Source organism: Falco punctatus (genome assembly GCF_963210335.1).
Source record: "Falco punctatus genome assembly, chromosome: Z".
Lineage (NCBI taxonomy): Eukaryota > Metazoa > Chordata > Aves > Falconiformes > Falconidae > Falco > Falco punctatus.
In genome coordinates this window covers 71,312,824-71,331,695 of record NC_137586.1, presented here as the reverse complement: position 1 = coordinate 71,331,695, position 18,872 = coordinate 71,312,824, and the positions used below count along the sequence as shown (strand labels likewise).

At 39.4% G+C, this 18,872-nt stretch overlaps 1 protein-coding gene across 2 annotated transcripts in view; it reads right to left on the bottom strand.

Annotated features, from left to right (window-relative positions):
- The window catches only part of MOB3B (MOB kinase activator 3B), a 106,559-nt gene that overhangs the window by 58,268 nt on the left and 29,419 nt on the right, over nt 1-18,872 (bottom strand). For both annotated transcript variants that reach the window (XM_080372713.1, XM_080372712.1), the window contains exon 3: nt 3,226-3,834. In XM_080372713.1, coding sequence (XP_080228839.1) covers nt 3,226-3,643 — 418 coding nt within the window. In that variant the 5' untranslated portion in view covers nt 3,644-3,834. The remainder of the gene's footprint in view (nt 1-3,225; nt 3,835-18,872) is intronic.

Here is an 18,872-nt window from a genome sequence, read left to right as displayed (position 1 = left end):
GGAGACTGGCTGGAAGAAAAGAGAATCTCTACCAGCAAATGAATAGACCAGAATAACTGGAGTAAATCATAGAGGAGATAGCACTGGTAAGTGGCCAGAGGTCATCGTGCCAATGTAAACATTGAGAGGGTTAAATGCAACATTCATAACAATTTATAACTCTATTGAATTATGTTTTTTTTACACCACAGAGGAACAACAATACCACACACAAGAAAAGCCCACCAAGCCTGGCTATCCCTATTCTGAAATGATTTTCCTTGAAAGTAGCTTCTCAATGAAAGCTGTGCTGAATCACAGCTCTTGAAATCCCTTTTCAGACAGTTCACATGAGATATGTCAAATGAAATAAGGCAATTTTAATAGAATTAAGCTGAGAAAAATGTTCAAATTTCTGTGGACAGCGCCTATGAATGCCACTGTGGAATGTCTTCAGTCTCTTCACCAAACTCGTTTGCTAATGGAAGGGTCAGCCTCAATCCCCATGCACTGGACATACATTTTTTCCAGAACAATTCTCTGAGATCACATCCTACACAGACTCAAAGCAACAAATTATCCTCTTTACGTTACAGCCACTCAGTGCTCCAAAACTCTTGCACTATTAGTAAGGACATCCCTAAGTCTGTTTTGTTTCACATCTGAGTATATCATCTTCCAAGATTGATTCCAACTTCTCTGAAGAATGAACAATCATCATTTTCACTGTCATTAATTTCTCTAAATGAAAATAGAGGTTTGCATTAATACTAATGGTGCATCTAACCAAAGGCTGCTGCAGACAGATAAGAACAAACAGTACCCAACACAGTAACAAAGATTCTCTGATCAATTGTGAAAAGCAAAACATGTAACAATACACATGCTGAGTAACTGCATTTCATTCAACATCTTTACGAGCAATACTCAGACAGGCTGGCAGGCAGTATAATTTCCATTTTATGGATAGAGAATTGGTGTGCAAATAAATCAGAAAGATTCCCTTGAGAGAAAACTAACTTACCCAAGAATAGACACAAACTTCCCTTTGATCATTCTGGGTGCCTAATCAAGGACTTGCTGAAAGAAGAGGTACCCAGAACACCAAATCCAACACAGTACACACCTGTTTCTGAATTGTAAAATCTAAGGCCATTCAAACAATTTTACTAACCTTACTTTACTAACTTTACTAACTAAGTTTCATACCACAAATGGGTGAGACAAGAAGATAACGAAAAGTGTGCAGGTGCACACTATGGTATCTGCAACAAAGGCTCAAGATGAGGGGAGAGCAGAATATAGATGCAAGTGCTGCTTTATGGAATAATGCCCCAAAAGGTATCTATAAAATCTCTCTGCAGGACTGCCCAGACATCCCAGTCTGTAATACAACCATGGTGCAGTCCAGCACTCCATAAAGGCTCACGCAGACTCTTCCCCCTCCTCTAAGTCAATTCAGAGTGAAAGATTTTTTCACAGACATTAAGCATTCCTGTTCTGACTTGTATCAGAGTCCATCCCCATTCTAGAGATCACAGGTCTTTCCTGTTCCTCAGCTTCTTCAGATTTGATTTGATGTACAACAGCAGGAGCTGCTGGGAGGAGAAAACTGGTAGACCGAGGGCATTTACTGATTCCATTCTTAGGATGACAATAGGTAAGCCTTCAGGATAAAAGTTCCTCCAGATATACCTTAATACAAACATAAGGGGGGAATACCTAGAGCTAAAAGCTTGTGTGTTACAGATTGTTGGTTCAGTAAAGCCCATCAGCATGCCAGTGTGTTACCTGCTCCCCATGCTCATAGACAGAACACATTTTCTGCATATGCAAGAGCAGAGTAACAATACTGGTATACTCCAAGACGGAAACCTGATGTAACAAAAGCTCGCAGACATACCAATGGAGAAAACCCACATATTTCACTGCACCTTCAATTCCAAAAATCATTCACCCTGAAGAAACATAAAAGAACAGGTGCTTGAGAAATCAAACCCATTTTTCACTACACAAAATACATGGTACTGCTTCCTTTGAAATTCTCCTTCTTCTTGCTGTGCTGGCAAAGTCCAGATTAAAAGATATGGTTAATGCCTTCTTTCTACCTGTTAGAGTAGAAAAGAAATTGATAGGAACTGGGGAAAAAACTCCACAAGTTTATCCTGACAAACAACTGCCAAGGCCAAGAATAAGATATTTCAAATGTCAGGAAATATTGATAGACACAGCCTCTTGACGTATCTACTAATTAGCAGCCAGCCCTAGCTGCATATAAAATGCAAAATATGGGGCTGAAGTAATTGTAACGTATGAACATTCTTCTTATTTGTTACTCATCTGGACCAAGTATTTATACATAATACCTCAGATTTCTTCCAGCAAGCTCCCAGCCTTCCCCCCTAGAAGAATCAAATCAGGAGTCCTTAACTAAGATTGCTAAAAATTACATAATTACATTGACATCTCCAGAGATATAACAACCTGTCTTTTTTTTTTATTACCTGCAGCCACAGATAAAGATTTAGGCTGTCTACACTACACAATGCACTCTTGCAAAGTTGTCCTTACCCAGAAGAAACTATACCAGCAAAGATAATTTCACTTACTTGCCCCACTCTTCAGGAAAGCTGGTAGCGTTATAAAAGGAATATTGTGCTGCCCTTAACAGCTCTCTCATTTGGGCTGTCTGGTTAAACCATAGCAAAGCTTGTTAGTTATATACAGTCTTAGAAACAGAAACTTGGAGAATAATGCACTTCCCAATTCATCAGTTTTGAATGGGAAATCAAGAGGTGGGGAGGGCAAAATTCACTAAGTTCGTCTCTACTGCCTTGCACTGCACACAGATGTACACATATTGAGAAGATGATACCAATGTAATTAGGCTTTGCTTTCCATCCATTCTGTATCTGCCTAAGTGGCTGGGCAAACAGAACAGCAACACAAACTCGATTAGCTTTCAACAAGCTAATAATGCAATGCTGACGTGATCAACGTGAGAGGTTTACCAGGGGCAAATGGCTAGAATGAAAACATTTTAGGCTAACAAAAAGCACAATATCTAGCAGCCACAGCTAACATTTCATACATTTCAGGCTATTCCTGAAAGACACTGTCCTCTCCCCCAGCTCCTGTTCAAAGGCTCAAACTTAATAATCTCTAAAAATGATGGTAGGAAAAGACCATTCTTAGTACACAGAATCAAAGGTAGCTTATGCTTTAGGACTTCTTCCTTGCACTTACCTACACTGGTAGGAAATATATCTTCATTGTTGATCTGCACCTCGATCCAGTCCATGAGAAGATTCATATATTGGGGTGCTGACAATGCTGTGGGCTTCTTGTACTTCATATCATCCTGCCACCGGTACTCATACTTAGGGCCTCCAGACATCACTGGGCAGGTCCTCTCTGTGCAGAACTCACAGACAGTTCCATAAATGAGGTTGATCCTATTGAAGAAGTCAACAACATGGACAGCCACCCAGTCATTTTGGTCTTCTCCACTGGGCAACTGCACGGCCGCTTTCAAGTCCACCCCTGAGTTCAGAGAGGCCTGCGCTCGTTTGTGAAGTTCAAACCTCTGGGTTCCAGGTTCAAACTTGCGTTTTGGGCGGAAAGTCTTATCCTTATTAAAGACTTGCTTGAGTGCTATGGACATGTCTGCTAATCTTCTGTTCTGCAGCAGGTGGCAGAAAAGCAAGGCTGAGATTTAATGCAGGTATCTGAAAACAACTGCTCCCTATCACAGGTCCTTCAGGCCCTGATGTTTTCCTCAGAGAAGCTCGTATCAACTTCAGAGCAGTGCACTAACTCTTCCTCTTGAAAGCCTTCCCAAAAGGCTTCATGTCCCTAAGGATATGGAAACAATACACGTTAGTGGTGAACTCTAGTCTGGCCCTGTCAGTTTTATTACTATTTTACCATCATTTTCCACTAATTTTGAGCTGAAAAGCAAATAGCTAGCCTTAAAAGTTGGTCAACCCCTAACATGATGAACATTTAAAATAAAAAAAAGTGCCTAATTTTTTAAAGTTTTAAGGAATTAACTTAAGTGTCCTTTTTAATCATCTACCCAAATAGAGGCTCTTAAGTTATCATAAAGGCAGGAATTCAATAAATCTTGTATGATCTTCCCATTGTTAGATCATTTTTAAATCAACCTTTTCATTTTGCTGCATTTTTACAGTGGTTGCATACCATACATAATGTATAAAGAAATATAGTACACAAAATATTATATGACAATTTAGAAGTCTTATCTAACTGCTCTTAAAGTGACTCTAAGCATTCACCATAGCTTCAGTGCTCTTTTCTATAGGAAAAAAAAAAATCTCTGTGCAAGACTTTTCTGTATTTGTTATCTTTTTTTAATTAATGAGCTATTTGATTTTGCAAACCTCATAGAAACTAGTTAGAGTGAAAACTACAGTATTGCACAGGACTAATTCCTGGTTCCCACAGAACTGCACAGAGATTTCTACTTTTCTTGACCCACTTTCAGGAATTCAGTAGTGGTCCTAATTTTCTGTTGGATTGTGTAGAATGATTAGAAAGCAGTGGTGAAACTGCCACTTTCTTTACAGCTCTATTCATCTCTACAAGGGGATACTTGGCATACCTTCTTACAGAAGGAAAAGCATACATTGTTTCTTCTAAACGACACTGTTAACAATGAATGGTTTTAACAGCCAGTTTGAGAGAAAAAAAAAATAAATTACTGCAATAAAGCCTTGTTTATTTTTATATACAAGAACGTGCAGAAGAGTATTACCATCAGTAAATGTAGGCAATTAGTAGGTGATATGGTAGATAGGGGCTGTCTCAATTAGACTTTGGTTTAGTACTGAAGTTTTTATGATTAAAGACAGGTTACAAACATTTCATGCTGTGAGTTATTTGAAATAAGTAACACAATATGTTTTAAATTTGCACAGTACTACAAAAATCCTACCCTAACAGTGGCTGATAAATTTGCATCATGGAATTATGTGTGCTCCATGGCTTCCCTTAACAGAAATCATGTCCATGAAAATTTTACTAGGCTGTTTCTGGAAAGCGCTGAATTCTTCTGAAGGCAGTTGGTAAAGCTTTGCTGAGGCGCAGAAAGGAGGAGGAAAACATGTTTCTTTTTTCTTAAGCCCCACCAGAAAGCAACACATACCTAAGAAAAGAAAGTCAGGTGTGCTAGACCCTGCTCCCACACAATAGAATGTGCCATAAAAAAATCCTCTCCCAAGCAGCTGAAAGATTAGCATCCAACCAATTTGCCAGCAAGCAGCAGCTAAACAAAACCAGCAGGGAAGGGTTTGTTTTTCCTTTTGCTGATGGCATGACGGAGGGATACTCCAGTCATGAGTTTATAAACAGTTATTCTTTCTGTGCCAGCAAAATAGAAGAAGTTCAACGATGAATTCTAGGGAGACTACTGTATCTGACATGTCCCTTGGAGTAATGTTCAAACACAGAGATCCTGAAACCTGATAAAGGTTGTGGAAAGAAGACTTTAAACAAAACTGACCTTGGAACAATTTACTTAAGTGTCATTGCCACAGGAAATCATTAAAGAGACAGCTTTGTCCTAGTTTATTGTTTGTTGCTAAGACCCATAACCTCTACTCTCAAATGCTCTGTGGAAGTCAGCTGTTTATTTCAAAGCCTTTCAAAGAACAGGTGAGTACTGCTGCACAGGCTTTTGTGATTGACACACTTAGAGATGGCATGGAGCCAATGTCCCAGTTTGCAATAATAACGATGTTAACTTCAGAGTTTTACAGCTGAGGTAACTACTTTTTTCCCACTTTAATATACCTGGCACTCTTACGTGGCTCCTTTGACTGCCTTCCTCACCTGTAAATATTCACCAGAAAATGCAAGAAGTTCTTATTTAAAGCAACATGCTAAGCACCAAACAAAACATCTTCAAAAGACACATTTTGAAGCACAGTACTCACTGATGTTAAATACTTTCTAAGTAAAACAGAAGACACAGTATTTTATACGCTATTTTCTACTAAATATGCAAACAAAATACATACTCTCTCCCACTTTTTCTCCATACATTCAGTAAATCTGCAAAAAACAATTAATGCGAGAAAAAGCAACCAAAATATCCAGCAAAGAACTCATCATCTCAAGTCTTCTGTGTACCAGGAGTCATGTGTTGACTGTGGAAGCACACATACATCAGAGTCAAATTCAACCCAAAGATTAATCCAGAAGATTATTCTATTATGAGGTCAGATGAAACTGTTCTTTAATCCACCAAAGCAGAATCAGAATAAACAAATACTTCCTGTACATTTCCTGTCTGGAGAGTCTTCTGTTCCACACCTTGCAATAAAAGCTCAGGCTCTTCCTCTTTCATCTTTCCATACTTTACACAACACAAAACTACATACTATCTTTGCAAAGCAGGACTGTAGAAGTCAGACTCACTGTTTAACTTCTCTTAGAGACTTAGCTGTGCTAAGAGCTGATATTTTTCTCTCTTAAAATGTGACTGAAGACTGTGCAAAGCCAGGGGATGCATAGACTTGCTTTCTCATGCATTTTCGTGTACAAGAACGCAAAATAGAAGAGTGTGTGACCTGATGTTCACAGAAATATTATAATTAATCATCCCTCTCAAATATTTTTTGGCATCCTGCTTCCTGAGGGTATTTGCTGTCTAATTAACCCTTGTCTTCACTCAAAAGCTAACAGAAATGAACAAAGAAATAAACAATAATTTTGAGACTTACCCCCTCCACTTCTGAAACAGATTGCTTTCCTGCAGATTACACAGCTGCCCTTTACTCAAGCTGCCCCAACTCAAGCAACAGCTTGGTTAGGCTCTTCTAAACAGTTACAAACAACATCAGAATTACTTCCCTGGAATAAAGAAGCTTTGACTCACAAGAGACAAAAGAACAGGCTCACCTGATTTTCAGCAGAGATTAAACACACTTTAGGTGCGGATCCTTCAGAGACTGAAGCTAATGGGAAAGCTCTAGCCAAAGTCTGTGGGCTCTAAAAGCATCTTTACTGCTTAGGCAATAAAGTGGTGGTAGTTAATAGTAGGATGGCCACTCCCCTGCTTTGGAATGAATCACTAAGCCACTCCAGGAACTTAGGCACCATTAGATTTCCACCAGGTTGCTGCACTGTGTTTGAATCAACAATCAGTGATGAGAGGTTTGTCATTCCATCGCAGATCACATACTGTCAATTAAAACTTTGTAGTGTTGGATGTGGAAAGCAAAGCCAATGCTTCAAAATCAGACAGCACTAATGAAACGAAAATTCATCAGACAGCCTCAACAAAAAACGGTGAGCAAAACCTCCTGATTTTTAAAGCATTGAGAATGTAACTTGGCTTGCCAGCCACCGCTTTCACTTCCGTGACAATTTTCATCTGATAAGAATGAGAAATGGTCCCAGTTTCATTATCTCAGTTGGTGGTGGAAGAGTTTTTTCAGAGATGAAACATGGTGAATAATGTTGTGGTATTGGTTAGACTGGATCATAACACCTTGAAATCTGTGGTACAGTAGCACCCATCCTCCTTCTATGTAAAACTAATTTTAACTATTGCCAACAGATATTTTGCAGTCTCCTCTCCTGTCACAGTAATGCCAGCGGAACTGATCCTGACTTATACCTGTACCAAAGGCAATAGAAGCTGGCTTCTGATCTTTCATGACAGGTCCTAACCATACAATGAGGCATAAAGAATGTCATTGTGGCTCATGGTGTTTGGTTTGATGGTATACAAAGCCAGTGTTTTGGATAATCTGGATGATCTTCTGAACTAGATACTTAATATATGTCTGTCCTGATATGGGCAGCTCAGATAACTCCTTCCAACGATTCAGCTTCTCTTCTTCCTTTTCATAGCAATATATTTCTGAAGATGTGTGACAGTCACCAACAGTTTTACTGCTATTTCCATGCTATTCCACGGCATGAGTAATGCACTTGGGTGAATTTCCTTGCTGGCAGAGCCATGGCTGAGGACAGTAACTGCAGATTTGGAGATGATCTCAGAATAGAGAACCAGACCCTCACAAAGTTAATCCATGGCATCAGTACCACAGTAGGCAATGCTGTCCCTAGCCTTAGGTAGAAACATGGACATACAGAGACAGCAACTCAAGTCTAAATGAGGTATACTAAATCAACATAACGAAATAATAACACAGTCCTAGCCATGCAGATACCACTAAAAAAACCCACCCTCAACAAACCACACACTGTAACCACCATCATGTCTGCGTCACTGCTGAGTTAAAAACATACTATATCATTTCATCATATATAATTTTATTAAAACACAGGTAGTAAGAATGTTAAATGACACAATTTATAAACACATACCTTTCATCACAGCACTCTAGTGAGCATTACGCAAGCTTTAGAGGTCTGCTTGGAAGGTAGGTGGTGTAATTCCCATTTTATTAATCAAAAAAGTGAAGCAACATGACTTTTCAAGCATCAATCATACAGTAAGCTGTCTATCCAGCGAGACACTGTCTGAAAACCAACTCCTGCATCAACTGATTCTTTACATTTTTCCTTCCAAAATACAAACCTCCATTTTGAGCACTTGTGTAGTCTGATCCAAACCCAGAAGCCTGTAGGAAAGCACACATTAGATTCAAATCCCTTTAAGGTCCAACATTTTGTAGACTTCTCACGTTTGGCTTCATGCTTCACTATCCATGCAAGAGGCCATTTTACTATGGCTACATCAGACAACTGGGGCAGGAAACACATTATATGGAGGCATAGACACATACCATACTCCTTTCTGATTGAGCACTTTTTCTACTTCCAGGCTCTTGTTTGAAAGCCAGCATTATACTATAAAACGAACAGGTTCTCTGTACAACTAAAGTATGAAGAATTATTCAGTAATGAAAGGTCTGTCCTGAAATCTGAAAGCATCTTTCCTATTTACAAACTAAAAATCAGTGAATAGGAACAATAATATTCCATGTATCTTATTTACATACTTAAATTTGTGCAGTTCAGCTAAGTTTTACCTGAAATCACAAGGAAAAAAAGATTTTGTACAATTATTTGTATCCATAGTGAAAACTTCTTTATATGAGAAGACATTCTTCAGGGGCAAAACTCCCTCCTCTTACTAACATATAATGTAAACAAGGAGATTAAGATCTGCCTTATGGCTGTGCCAGAACTGAAAGGGAGGGAAAAAGGATCAAAGCAAATTTAGGTTACTGAGAAAATGTCTCTTAAAAGCAGCATACAGGAACATAGGAACAAGGTTCTGAAGGTCAGTGCATCTTTTTCTACATTCCATCCTAACCTTCACAATCTTCCAGTTCCATAAGGACTAAGCTCCCAGAATAAGGATGTCTGACTATTACTCTGAAACTTAGAAGAAGTATGCACAGATATGTGTACACAAAGTCTCAGTTTCCCAGGTGCTGGCTTGGATAACTTCTCCATAGCTTCTACAGTGAAAGCTTTCAGGTAGAACCATCACTATTAAGGACAACAATGTCCTGCTGCAGCATCTGTCCATGGTTTCTGTGTTACTTAGATGAAAGCTAGAGCATGCCAATTAATACACAAAATAACAACAGTAAATGAAAGCATCCAGTGAAAGGAAGCTTACTGATGCTCAAGACAAGAATTTGCTTTTGTTTATTGTGGCAGAAGTCCCAGAAGCTTTAGGAAAAAGATCAGAATTTGAATTAAAGTCCTCCCCAAGGCAAGATTCCTTTCTCCAAGTTCTTTCCTTTCCTCTAAAGCCACTAGGTTTACCTTAAGCTAACCTGTTGATATCCACAATAACAGCACTGCAGCCTCAAGGTACTCAGGTAGAAAGTGCTGACTGGGAAGAATCCTTCTCATAGTTAGAAACTTCCCACATACAGCAACATCCATTATTTTGACATGCAATAACTAGCCTTTGTTTTGTCCATGTATGGGGAAAAAAATGTATGGCAGCAAGTGATTTCATGAAATGAATAAAAGCCACAACTGTAAAAGATCACATAAATCTGTAAAAGAAAACAGCATAAATACTATTTTCATAATCAAAAGGTCAAGGCTCATTGGAGTAAATATAAATTACCTTTGATACTTTCCTTATTTAGACTGATAACAACTCTACCCCATTTTTAAGGTAAAAGACTGAAAAGGGAAAGCAAAATACAACAGGTAATTGTCCATAAAACCGTGTGCTATAAAAATGAACATTGGTGAGTAACATGTGACAAACAGTAACTAATTGGACCAACTTCTGCCTGAAAATCTCTAAGCTATGCTAATATTATAGCAGCATTTGACAAAGGGAATAAAAAGATGTTTTATGATTCTGCCAAAATACATAGCTTTTCATAGAAATAAAACTGAAAAATAACAAAGGGCTGAAGAAGAGCATTGATCCCTTTGTTGTGACTGCATAACAAAGGCTTGGGCGGCGTCAGGGGATAAAACATGGTATTTGCAGTCCTTTTTAGACAAATGCCATTAATGATATTGTTATAGTTGTTCCCCTATGATTTATCTACAACGATTTAATTCCACTTCTTTCAACATTCTCTTCTATACAGTCTACAAAAAGGAGAAGTCCCTCCTTCCTTTTAGGAAGATTGTTTATACAAAACAATTAGAAGTCAACTTAAAACAGCAGTCATTTCTATGATGAACTATATCAGCTGTTTGACAGCAGCAGAATCAGATATGATTGCTCAAATCTTAGGTGTAAATGCTGTTTATTAACCCAAACGAAGCACGCTTTTCAACATGTGGATAATAGTTTGTGTTTAAATAGAGGACTCGCCTCTCAAGCAGCAGCATTCTATTAAATGTAACAGCACGTCATCTGAAATTCTGGGAAGGTACACTGACTACCTTGAAGATACTGAGCATACCCTGGCTCTTATTTCTTCACTGTAAGTTTATAATGTGACAGCATCCATGGCAATCTAGGATGTTTTGGATGGGAACGTGGCCTTACTGTAGCACGCAGTTTAAGGTGAACTGAAATGGGTATCTCTCAGACCTACAGTAAAGAAACTGTAAAAAATGCATGTTTTAGATTACACAGAAGCTCAGCCTCTGTTCTTCCATCATCCAGGAACTTCAGGTCTTGACCCTCTACAGACTGACAGTGATACAGGGGTATGTATGCATACCTATGATTTTTTTCTGAAAAGTCAGTCTTGCCTCACCTCCTCCCCTTTCATGTTCATGCCTTCTTGCCATCTGCCCTATGATACCTGCCCCAGGTTTATACATCCCCCTGCACGGAGCTGTACAAGACCAAGATGTAAACTACAATAATGAAACCAACCACCAATTTTTCATCCCAATCAATTTCTTTGACCCCCTGCTTGGCCACACAGCACAGGGGAAAAAGAGCACAGCATAAGGAAAGGTCTGTGTGGAAGGCAGAGGATGAGATAGATGGAATACAAACGAAACCCATGGGAATGCCTTTTCAGGCACAGCCACTTCAGTGAATGGCACAGCCACTTTAGTGAATCGCAGTGTTTGCCACAAGCATTTCAGGCTTCCCAAACTTTTAAAGCAGGTGGGGAACTCCCTTTAGTTCAGGCAACTACCAAGGCTAAAGCTTGCCAGATTGACAGGTGACAGTGAAGCATGCAGTTCTGACAGTCCCTTTGAATGCTGTTTTTTTGTTGCACACCCAGGTTCTTCCAGTTCTCTCCCTGGTTCACAGGCTTTTACTGGTCTGAGCTGTAGCTAACATATGTGCAAACACAGTCACTAACACATTCTCTGCAAGTACACAGACAGCCTCTGCTTTCAGTTACCTATCCCTTGTGACCTGCTACATCCTTCCACCACTAATAAACCAAAGCCTTTATGAGTCCCTGTGCCTTGTTTTGCCAGCTGCTGTTAAAATTACCATTCTTGTAAACTGTTGCCATACTGGTGGATTGGGTAGTTCGATCAGTCTGCTTACTGGGGTAGAAGTAGACAGAACCAGCTCACTAATCCTGCCTCTGCCAAAATCTTTGTCTCTGTGGATGGAGTCCTCTCCATAAATGTATGGTTCTTACACTTTTGTAGCATGCTTATTGTAGAATTTGCTGCAACAGAACTGTTATCTTTCATTCCTTTAAAAGCAATATACAGAGGACAGATGAAAGGGGTAAGAAAATTTTAATGGCCTTAAAGAAGAGGAGGACATAGAAATTAAATTACGTGGTGACTCCCTATAACACACATTTCTTCCATTTTGTTTCATTTCTGACTCCAACCTGTTTCAAAGATGAAATTTTGACTATGCTTCAACAGAACTATAATTTTACTTTTACACTCCAAACACTGTCCTGGTAAGACAGTAAGAGCTCCTTGTTAAACCATGGTTGAACTTCATAAGTCTCATTGTTCTGTTCAACTTAATTCACTTCTAAAACTACATTGTGGTTTTTAAAAGTACTGGCAGAATTGTGTAGACTGTGAGAGAGTTAATATATGATTTCTTGCTCACTCCTGTACTCTCAGGACATCCACAAGCCTAAAATTAAGTCCACTGAAATCTGTTGAAAAAATGCCAGTCAGGTCATATGAGGGAACAGCGCAATATGCACACAAAAATGTGGTCTCAAAGCACGTGTCAGGGCCTTACTCTTCTGCTTTGTGTACAAATCAACCAGAGGGCAGGTATTTCTGTACAAGGCAATACAATGCCTTATCTGCTAGAAGCCAGCAGTTTATCCCCTAGAACTTCAAACGCCCTACTCTGCATGCAGTGGTCAAACTCAGTGTTATTTTTGGTCTAAATCTTAGCTTTAGGAAACCATGTATGTGTTCTGCTTTAAGAAAAAAGTCTAAATGATATGTTCCATCTCAGTGACACTTCAATTAAAACCACACATTTTCTTGTCCAGTGAAAGCATGCAAATGAACAGAGATCCAGAGTCATGTTACATACACTATGCTGGCAGGAACAAATAACCAACACCCCACGGAGAAAACAGGACTTCCTGCAAGCATAGCTGCTAAAAATGAGATCTAAGAAGGTCAGCTGACATCTATTCAGACCCTTTAGCCTTAGTCTGGCTTCTCCTACCAAAGCTTAAGTTCATCTGTAGAGAGTGGATAGGGCAGAAACAGGTTGCTGACACAGTGCCTCAGCAACTGTCCTAAGAAGTTCAGGATTTCAGATATGTTTTCCAAAGCAAGGATCTGCAAGAAGGCTATGGCATCTTCAAACTGGTGTGTTGCTCCCTTTCTAACAAACACCGATAACTCTCAACATGTGCATGGTGATTCTCAGCTACAAAAAATTACCCTCAACTCAATGTTGCTGAGACAAAAACTTGCCTAAAATCATGTGGGAGTCAGTAATTGAGCTTGACCTATGCAGCCCCTCAAATAGTTAATAATTCAAAACTGAGCAGGACTGCTATAGGCACTAAACACTCCAGCAGAACAGTGAAGGTAGCTCCACTATTAACAGAGGGGAGACAGGATTTACTTGTCTTTATAAAGTAGAGCTCATCAAGACAAGGCAAAACACATAGTTCTTTACAAATAGAGGAATATGAAAAAAAAAAAGGTGATAATTTAACTGCAAATATCTTTCAATTATTTATATCACAGATCTAAAACCTTGTCCTGAAATGGAGTTCCAGCAGCTGTAGGACCCAATCCATTTACTTCAAACCACTGCTCTGCATGGTTATCAGAAAAGCTAAGCGTATGTAACAACAGAAGAAATCTTTGTTTCCTTTTGTTTGGATCTAAATGCTCAATTTGGCAGGTAGGGAGAGTGGCAGCAACTACAGTTGATTATGAATGTTTTCAAACTCGTACCAAGGAGCCATAATTATAGTCAAGGTATGTGTATGTGTGTCGTTTGAAGAATACAAAAGATTTCACAGAACAGAGAGATGATGATTTTGTAGGTCAATGGTCTGGTGTACTTGTAGCCTGCAACTTGGCACAGCATAATGTGCTTCAGCAGCATGCAGTCACAAGGCATTGCCTCTGCAGCTGATGGTGCAGTCTTATGTGTCTACTTGTATGATATGCGCTTTCAAAATTCAGAGAAATAAATAATTTGCTGTGCTGATTTATATGTTGTTCTTAACTTCCAGGACTAAAGTGACTTGATGATGAAAGAGATTTTTCTCTGGAGAACTATTTTCATCACTACCCTGCAGCTTTATCAAGTTCAACCTTATAATTTTGTCGAAATGACCTGCTATTATGTATAGGGGGTGCCAAGGATGCACGGAGCCTCTGGGCCAGTCACAATGGGATGTTTTTGCCACTCATTCCCAGTCAAGCTTATTTCAGCCTCCAATACAGTTAGCTGTTGCGATGCCCCTGTCACTCCAGAAATACTAATTGGTTCTGCCCCTTCACAGCTTGTTGGCATTAGAGTACACTGTGCACCTGTATCTACTAGAGCTTTATACTCCTGTGGGTCTGATGTGCCAGGCCATCAGATCCACACAGATCAATAAACTCTGTTATCCCTGGCCTCCATCTGGCTGGAGGCAGGGTCCCTCTAATCCTGGTTGCAGGATTCCCCAACAGGATGGCAAGTGGTGTGAAGTGGATGCTCACTTATGTCTTACCAGAATGGACTAGAATTCCTTTTCACAGGATTGAGAGTAAAGTCAGACCTATCACTCTGTTTGGAAAACTGCCCTCTGGAGCCTGGAGTAGCAACCTTCCTGGAAGACTCCTTATTTGTGATTGTTTTTCCTTGTCATTCACACACCCATGCCTCCAGAGTTGAGGTAGGTTTTCCAACCCATCTCCTCACATCCTCTCCATGGTCCCACAGGTAAAATTACAGGGTATCCTACGGTATCTCTTATATTCTCCCTCCCCAACAGAAGGGCCTCTACAACTGATAGCTGAGATGTGGGTCTGTACAGGTGGAGAGTGGTATATATATTCATCAAGTTGTTGGACCAGCCTCTCCACAGCTGAGATGATGGAGGTAGAGGCACTACCTTTATATCCTCGACATGGCAAACCACTTCATTCACTGCTGGGTGGGATTCCAATAATGGAATTCCAACCCATTGTTGCCAATGAGTTCGCATACGATGATGGTGCGCTCTGCACCAATTTCTGCCACATGGGTCCTGTGCGTAAGACTTCATCAGGATCTGTGGGTGACGGTGGATTGTCCTGGTCATAACAAACAATTTCTTTCATGGCCAATTCCCTCAAGTACCAGATATATTTCTCTACTGCAGTTCACTTGCCTGGGCAACATGTAATATCCTCCTTGTAGAGATACCTTTCCTTAACATTTGACAGGAGTCACCTCCAGAGGCTGAAGGCTAGCATTCCTTTTCCAATTGCCTTGTTAATGCTCCCTTCTTTGGAAAGTGACCCCAGCTGCTTGGCTTCCCTACTCTCCAATTCCAAACTATTAGTCCCATTACCTGAGCACTGTGCTGACCAGGACGACAGCTGAAAACTCTTCACATATCCTGCAGCACATTCAAGGATAGAGCTCAAGTGGTTACCTCTTGCCAGCAAACAGGGAAAGCTCAGCTGACAATCTCTGGAAGGTGTTATTTGAAAGACTGCTTTGAACTAGGATGGTTCCCCACATCCTGGCACTGCACAGTTTAGTTCTCACTAAAAGCCAATTGCAATGGGAAGCACCCGGATCAGCAACATGCTTTTCATTCAGACCATAGCCAAGATGCCATACCCTGGCTCACATCATAATCAACACAAACCTATCTGTTATGTCATTGAGTGTCTCCATGCCCATGTTCTGTATCTCTTTCCTTCTTCTGCTTCCTATCAGAAACACATCCAGAAGATAATGGTGTTGAGGTATTTTTTTCACTACATATTTAGCACTTCTAGTACACAGCTTTATTGTATTTATTTTAACATTTTAGTTTATCCATTACAATGTTACAGAATCTTTAACAGTACTGAGAATGCTGATTATGTTTACACAAATTTTAGCACTTGCAATTTATTCCTAAACTGGCATTAAGCCAAAACAGCCTTAGACCTACTGCCCCTTATGATGCTTTTATCTTGTTGCTACATGAATAAATGGTTAGGAAATTCCATTGCTACCTTGCTATTCTTTATCCCATTACAGTCACATCTTTTGCCACCCATGCATTCCATACATTATGCTTTTGATCCCGTCTCAATTTATTTGAGTATACCCAGCTGTATCACACATAATAGCTGATATTAGAGAGGCAGATGCCATCATAATTTTTGAGGCAGCAGTCACCACAGATCCCAAGAGTACTCCAAAATAATAATACATCTGCTCTCTGAAAAGCATGCCACCCACCCAACTAACTGAGAAAACTGAAATCCTATCCTAATACAGCAGGGACAGAAGTCCAAGTTTCCTTTAGGAAAATGAGTGAGAACTCATGGTAGCAAGCCACACAACTGAGTTTCTAAGCAAGCAGGTTTTTTGAGGGAGTCACTGTCTTGCTGACCACTGTTCTGGCTCCAGCAAGACTTGAAACTTAAGACTATAGATATTTCTTTAGGAATGGACAATAATACCCAAGAAGTACCAAGGTGCAAGTCACTGGCAGTGTATCTGGTAGATACTATAATTACAACAAACTGGATGGTAGTTAATAGATGGAGTATCCCATACTGTTTCACAGACTGAAAACACACATCTCAGCAATGCTATAAAATCAGATACAGATTCAGAAATATTTTCCCTTCTTGTTTTTTCCCTAGATGGAATTTCTATCCGTCTTAGTCCTCTCTTTGTTCCAAAATATCATCTTAATTTTCCTTGCACGTTTTTTTCTTTCTCCCCTTCTTCACTCTTCTACTTAATATTTCTTACAGTCATGTCCAGGAACTGCAAGATGCTTTGGTTAAAAGTGTCAGCTAAACAGCAATTTAGAAGGCCAACATCAGGCACTTAAAGCAAAGGCTGCTGGCTACATCCCATTTTGCATCTACTGAGTTTCTAACCCTAGGTTCAAGTGTGGAAAACAATCAGGCAAATACACAAAGATAGTGTAAACCTTCTACATTTCCTGCTTTTTATATCATCACGTGCAGACACATACAATTATTAAATTATTGCATGTGTGGGAGCACATGCAATTAGAGGAGTAGTCTTCTTGTGCACTTCCTGTTAAGATCAACTCACTGAAAGTTGTACAGCCTGTAAGACCACAGCCTATCACCCAATTATTCACCTGCCTGCTCAAAAATAAAACAAGATTAGCTCCATTTAGGTCAAAGCCACACTGATTTAGCACACTCAGGAATTCAAGATAAAATCCACTATTCTGTGATTCATTCTTCAATACATCTGCTTAAACTTAGCATGAAAAGTGTGTATAATTACAATGGAATAATTTACTACTGCCAGGAAACCAGGATTTTCCAAGTTCTGCTAACCATCATCACTATTTTGATTACTATTTTTTTCTTCAGCTACCAACTCTTTTATTTTAGAACAAATATGAACACTGGTGCTATATTTCCTCTACTTACTAAAAATAAAAACCAAACTAGTCAAAACAACAGACAAAGCTGAAATGTTCCAAATATGGAAAAATAAAGAGCTTGCAATGCAAGAATACATTCAGATTCAAATATATTTCAACAGGAGTTAAACAGGAGTTACATTAAATTTACAGCAGTAAAATGGTCATGCCAATTTAACACAAGATAATGGTTAACTTTCAGAAGTCCCTCCAGATCTCTCTAAGGGCCTAACTGAAATTTACTTTATTATAAACATATTGATAAGTCTTGAGAATATCATAAAAATGTAAGGGTGCTTCTGAAATTGCATAGGCCCCATGCAAACTCTAGTATTCAAAGTCCAATGTAATTTAGTGAAGCAGATCACATCTACAGAGAGTTACCTAGACGTAGAATATAGCTGTTCTGGCCTGCAGAGATACAACAGGTTCCCTTCACATTCTGTAGATTTCCTCCAAAGCTTCTACATTTAATGTCACTTCCAGTTTTCCAAGACACACACCCATGGAGGCAGAATATAACCTTTAATTTCCAATACACAGGTACCTATCCACACCCCTTAAGCCAAATGACATAATATCCTGCAAAACTTCACAGAACAGTTATCATCTGTAGTAGCCTGGACACATAAAATTTTTGCTTGTTGGCAGTGGTCTTTGGATATACTGACTTGTAATTCTTCTGTGTCACAGAGACACTGTATCCAGACTGTGAAACTGCATACTCTGTACCTGAACTGTGCCTTGAACAGAAGAGATTTCAACATATGGTTACTAAAAGGTAAGGGGTAACCTTATGTGCTCACTTCTGATCTGTCACATCCCTTTGTCATAAGGACTGTTAGATTAATGGCACAGTTTATTCCAGTATCAGGCAGATGTTACAGAATCGATTCACTGCAAAAATGCAGGAAACATTATGTCAAGCATTATGCTCCTTGTCTGGTTAAGACTTCACAATGTTTCAGTTTCTAAGACATTATCAGACAAATACAATTAGTCTAGGGTACAGATATGTGCTGCTGTACTACTGTTAACATGAGCATTAAAAGATAAGACTTTGCTGAAACAGATTCCAAGAGTGCAGGCAGCAATCCAAACAAGTGAGTTGATTCAGCTGCACTTTCTTTTTTTGTTCAGGACTGAGGAAAGGGGACATCTATGGGGAATATAAGGAATCAACTCATTGTTTCAGGCTTCAGTATCCCTGAAAACTGAAACAACCCTCCTGCTAGCCTACTGTCTGTTTTGAGTTGAAACACTGGCATGCACATAAAAAGAACTTAAGAAGAAATAAGCTTTCAGTATAAAGACAAATTCTCATTTCAGTTATAGTTGCTCGAAGCAGAGAATAAGAATGGAGGCATGTTTTGCTTCCTCAAGATGGAGGTAAAATGAAGCACAGAACAGCAAAAAAACTATTCT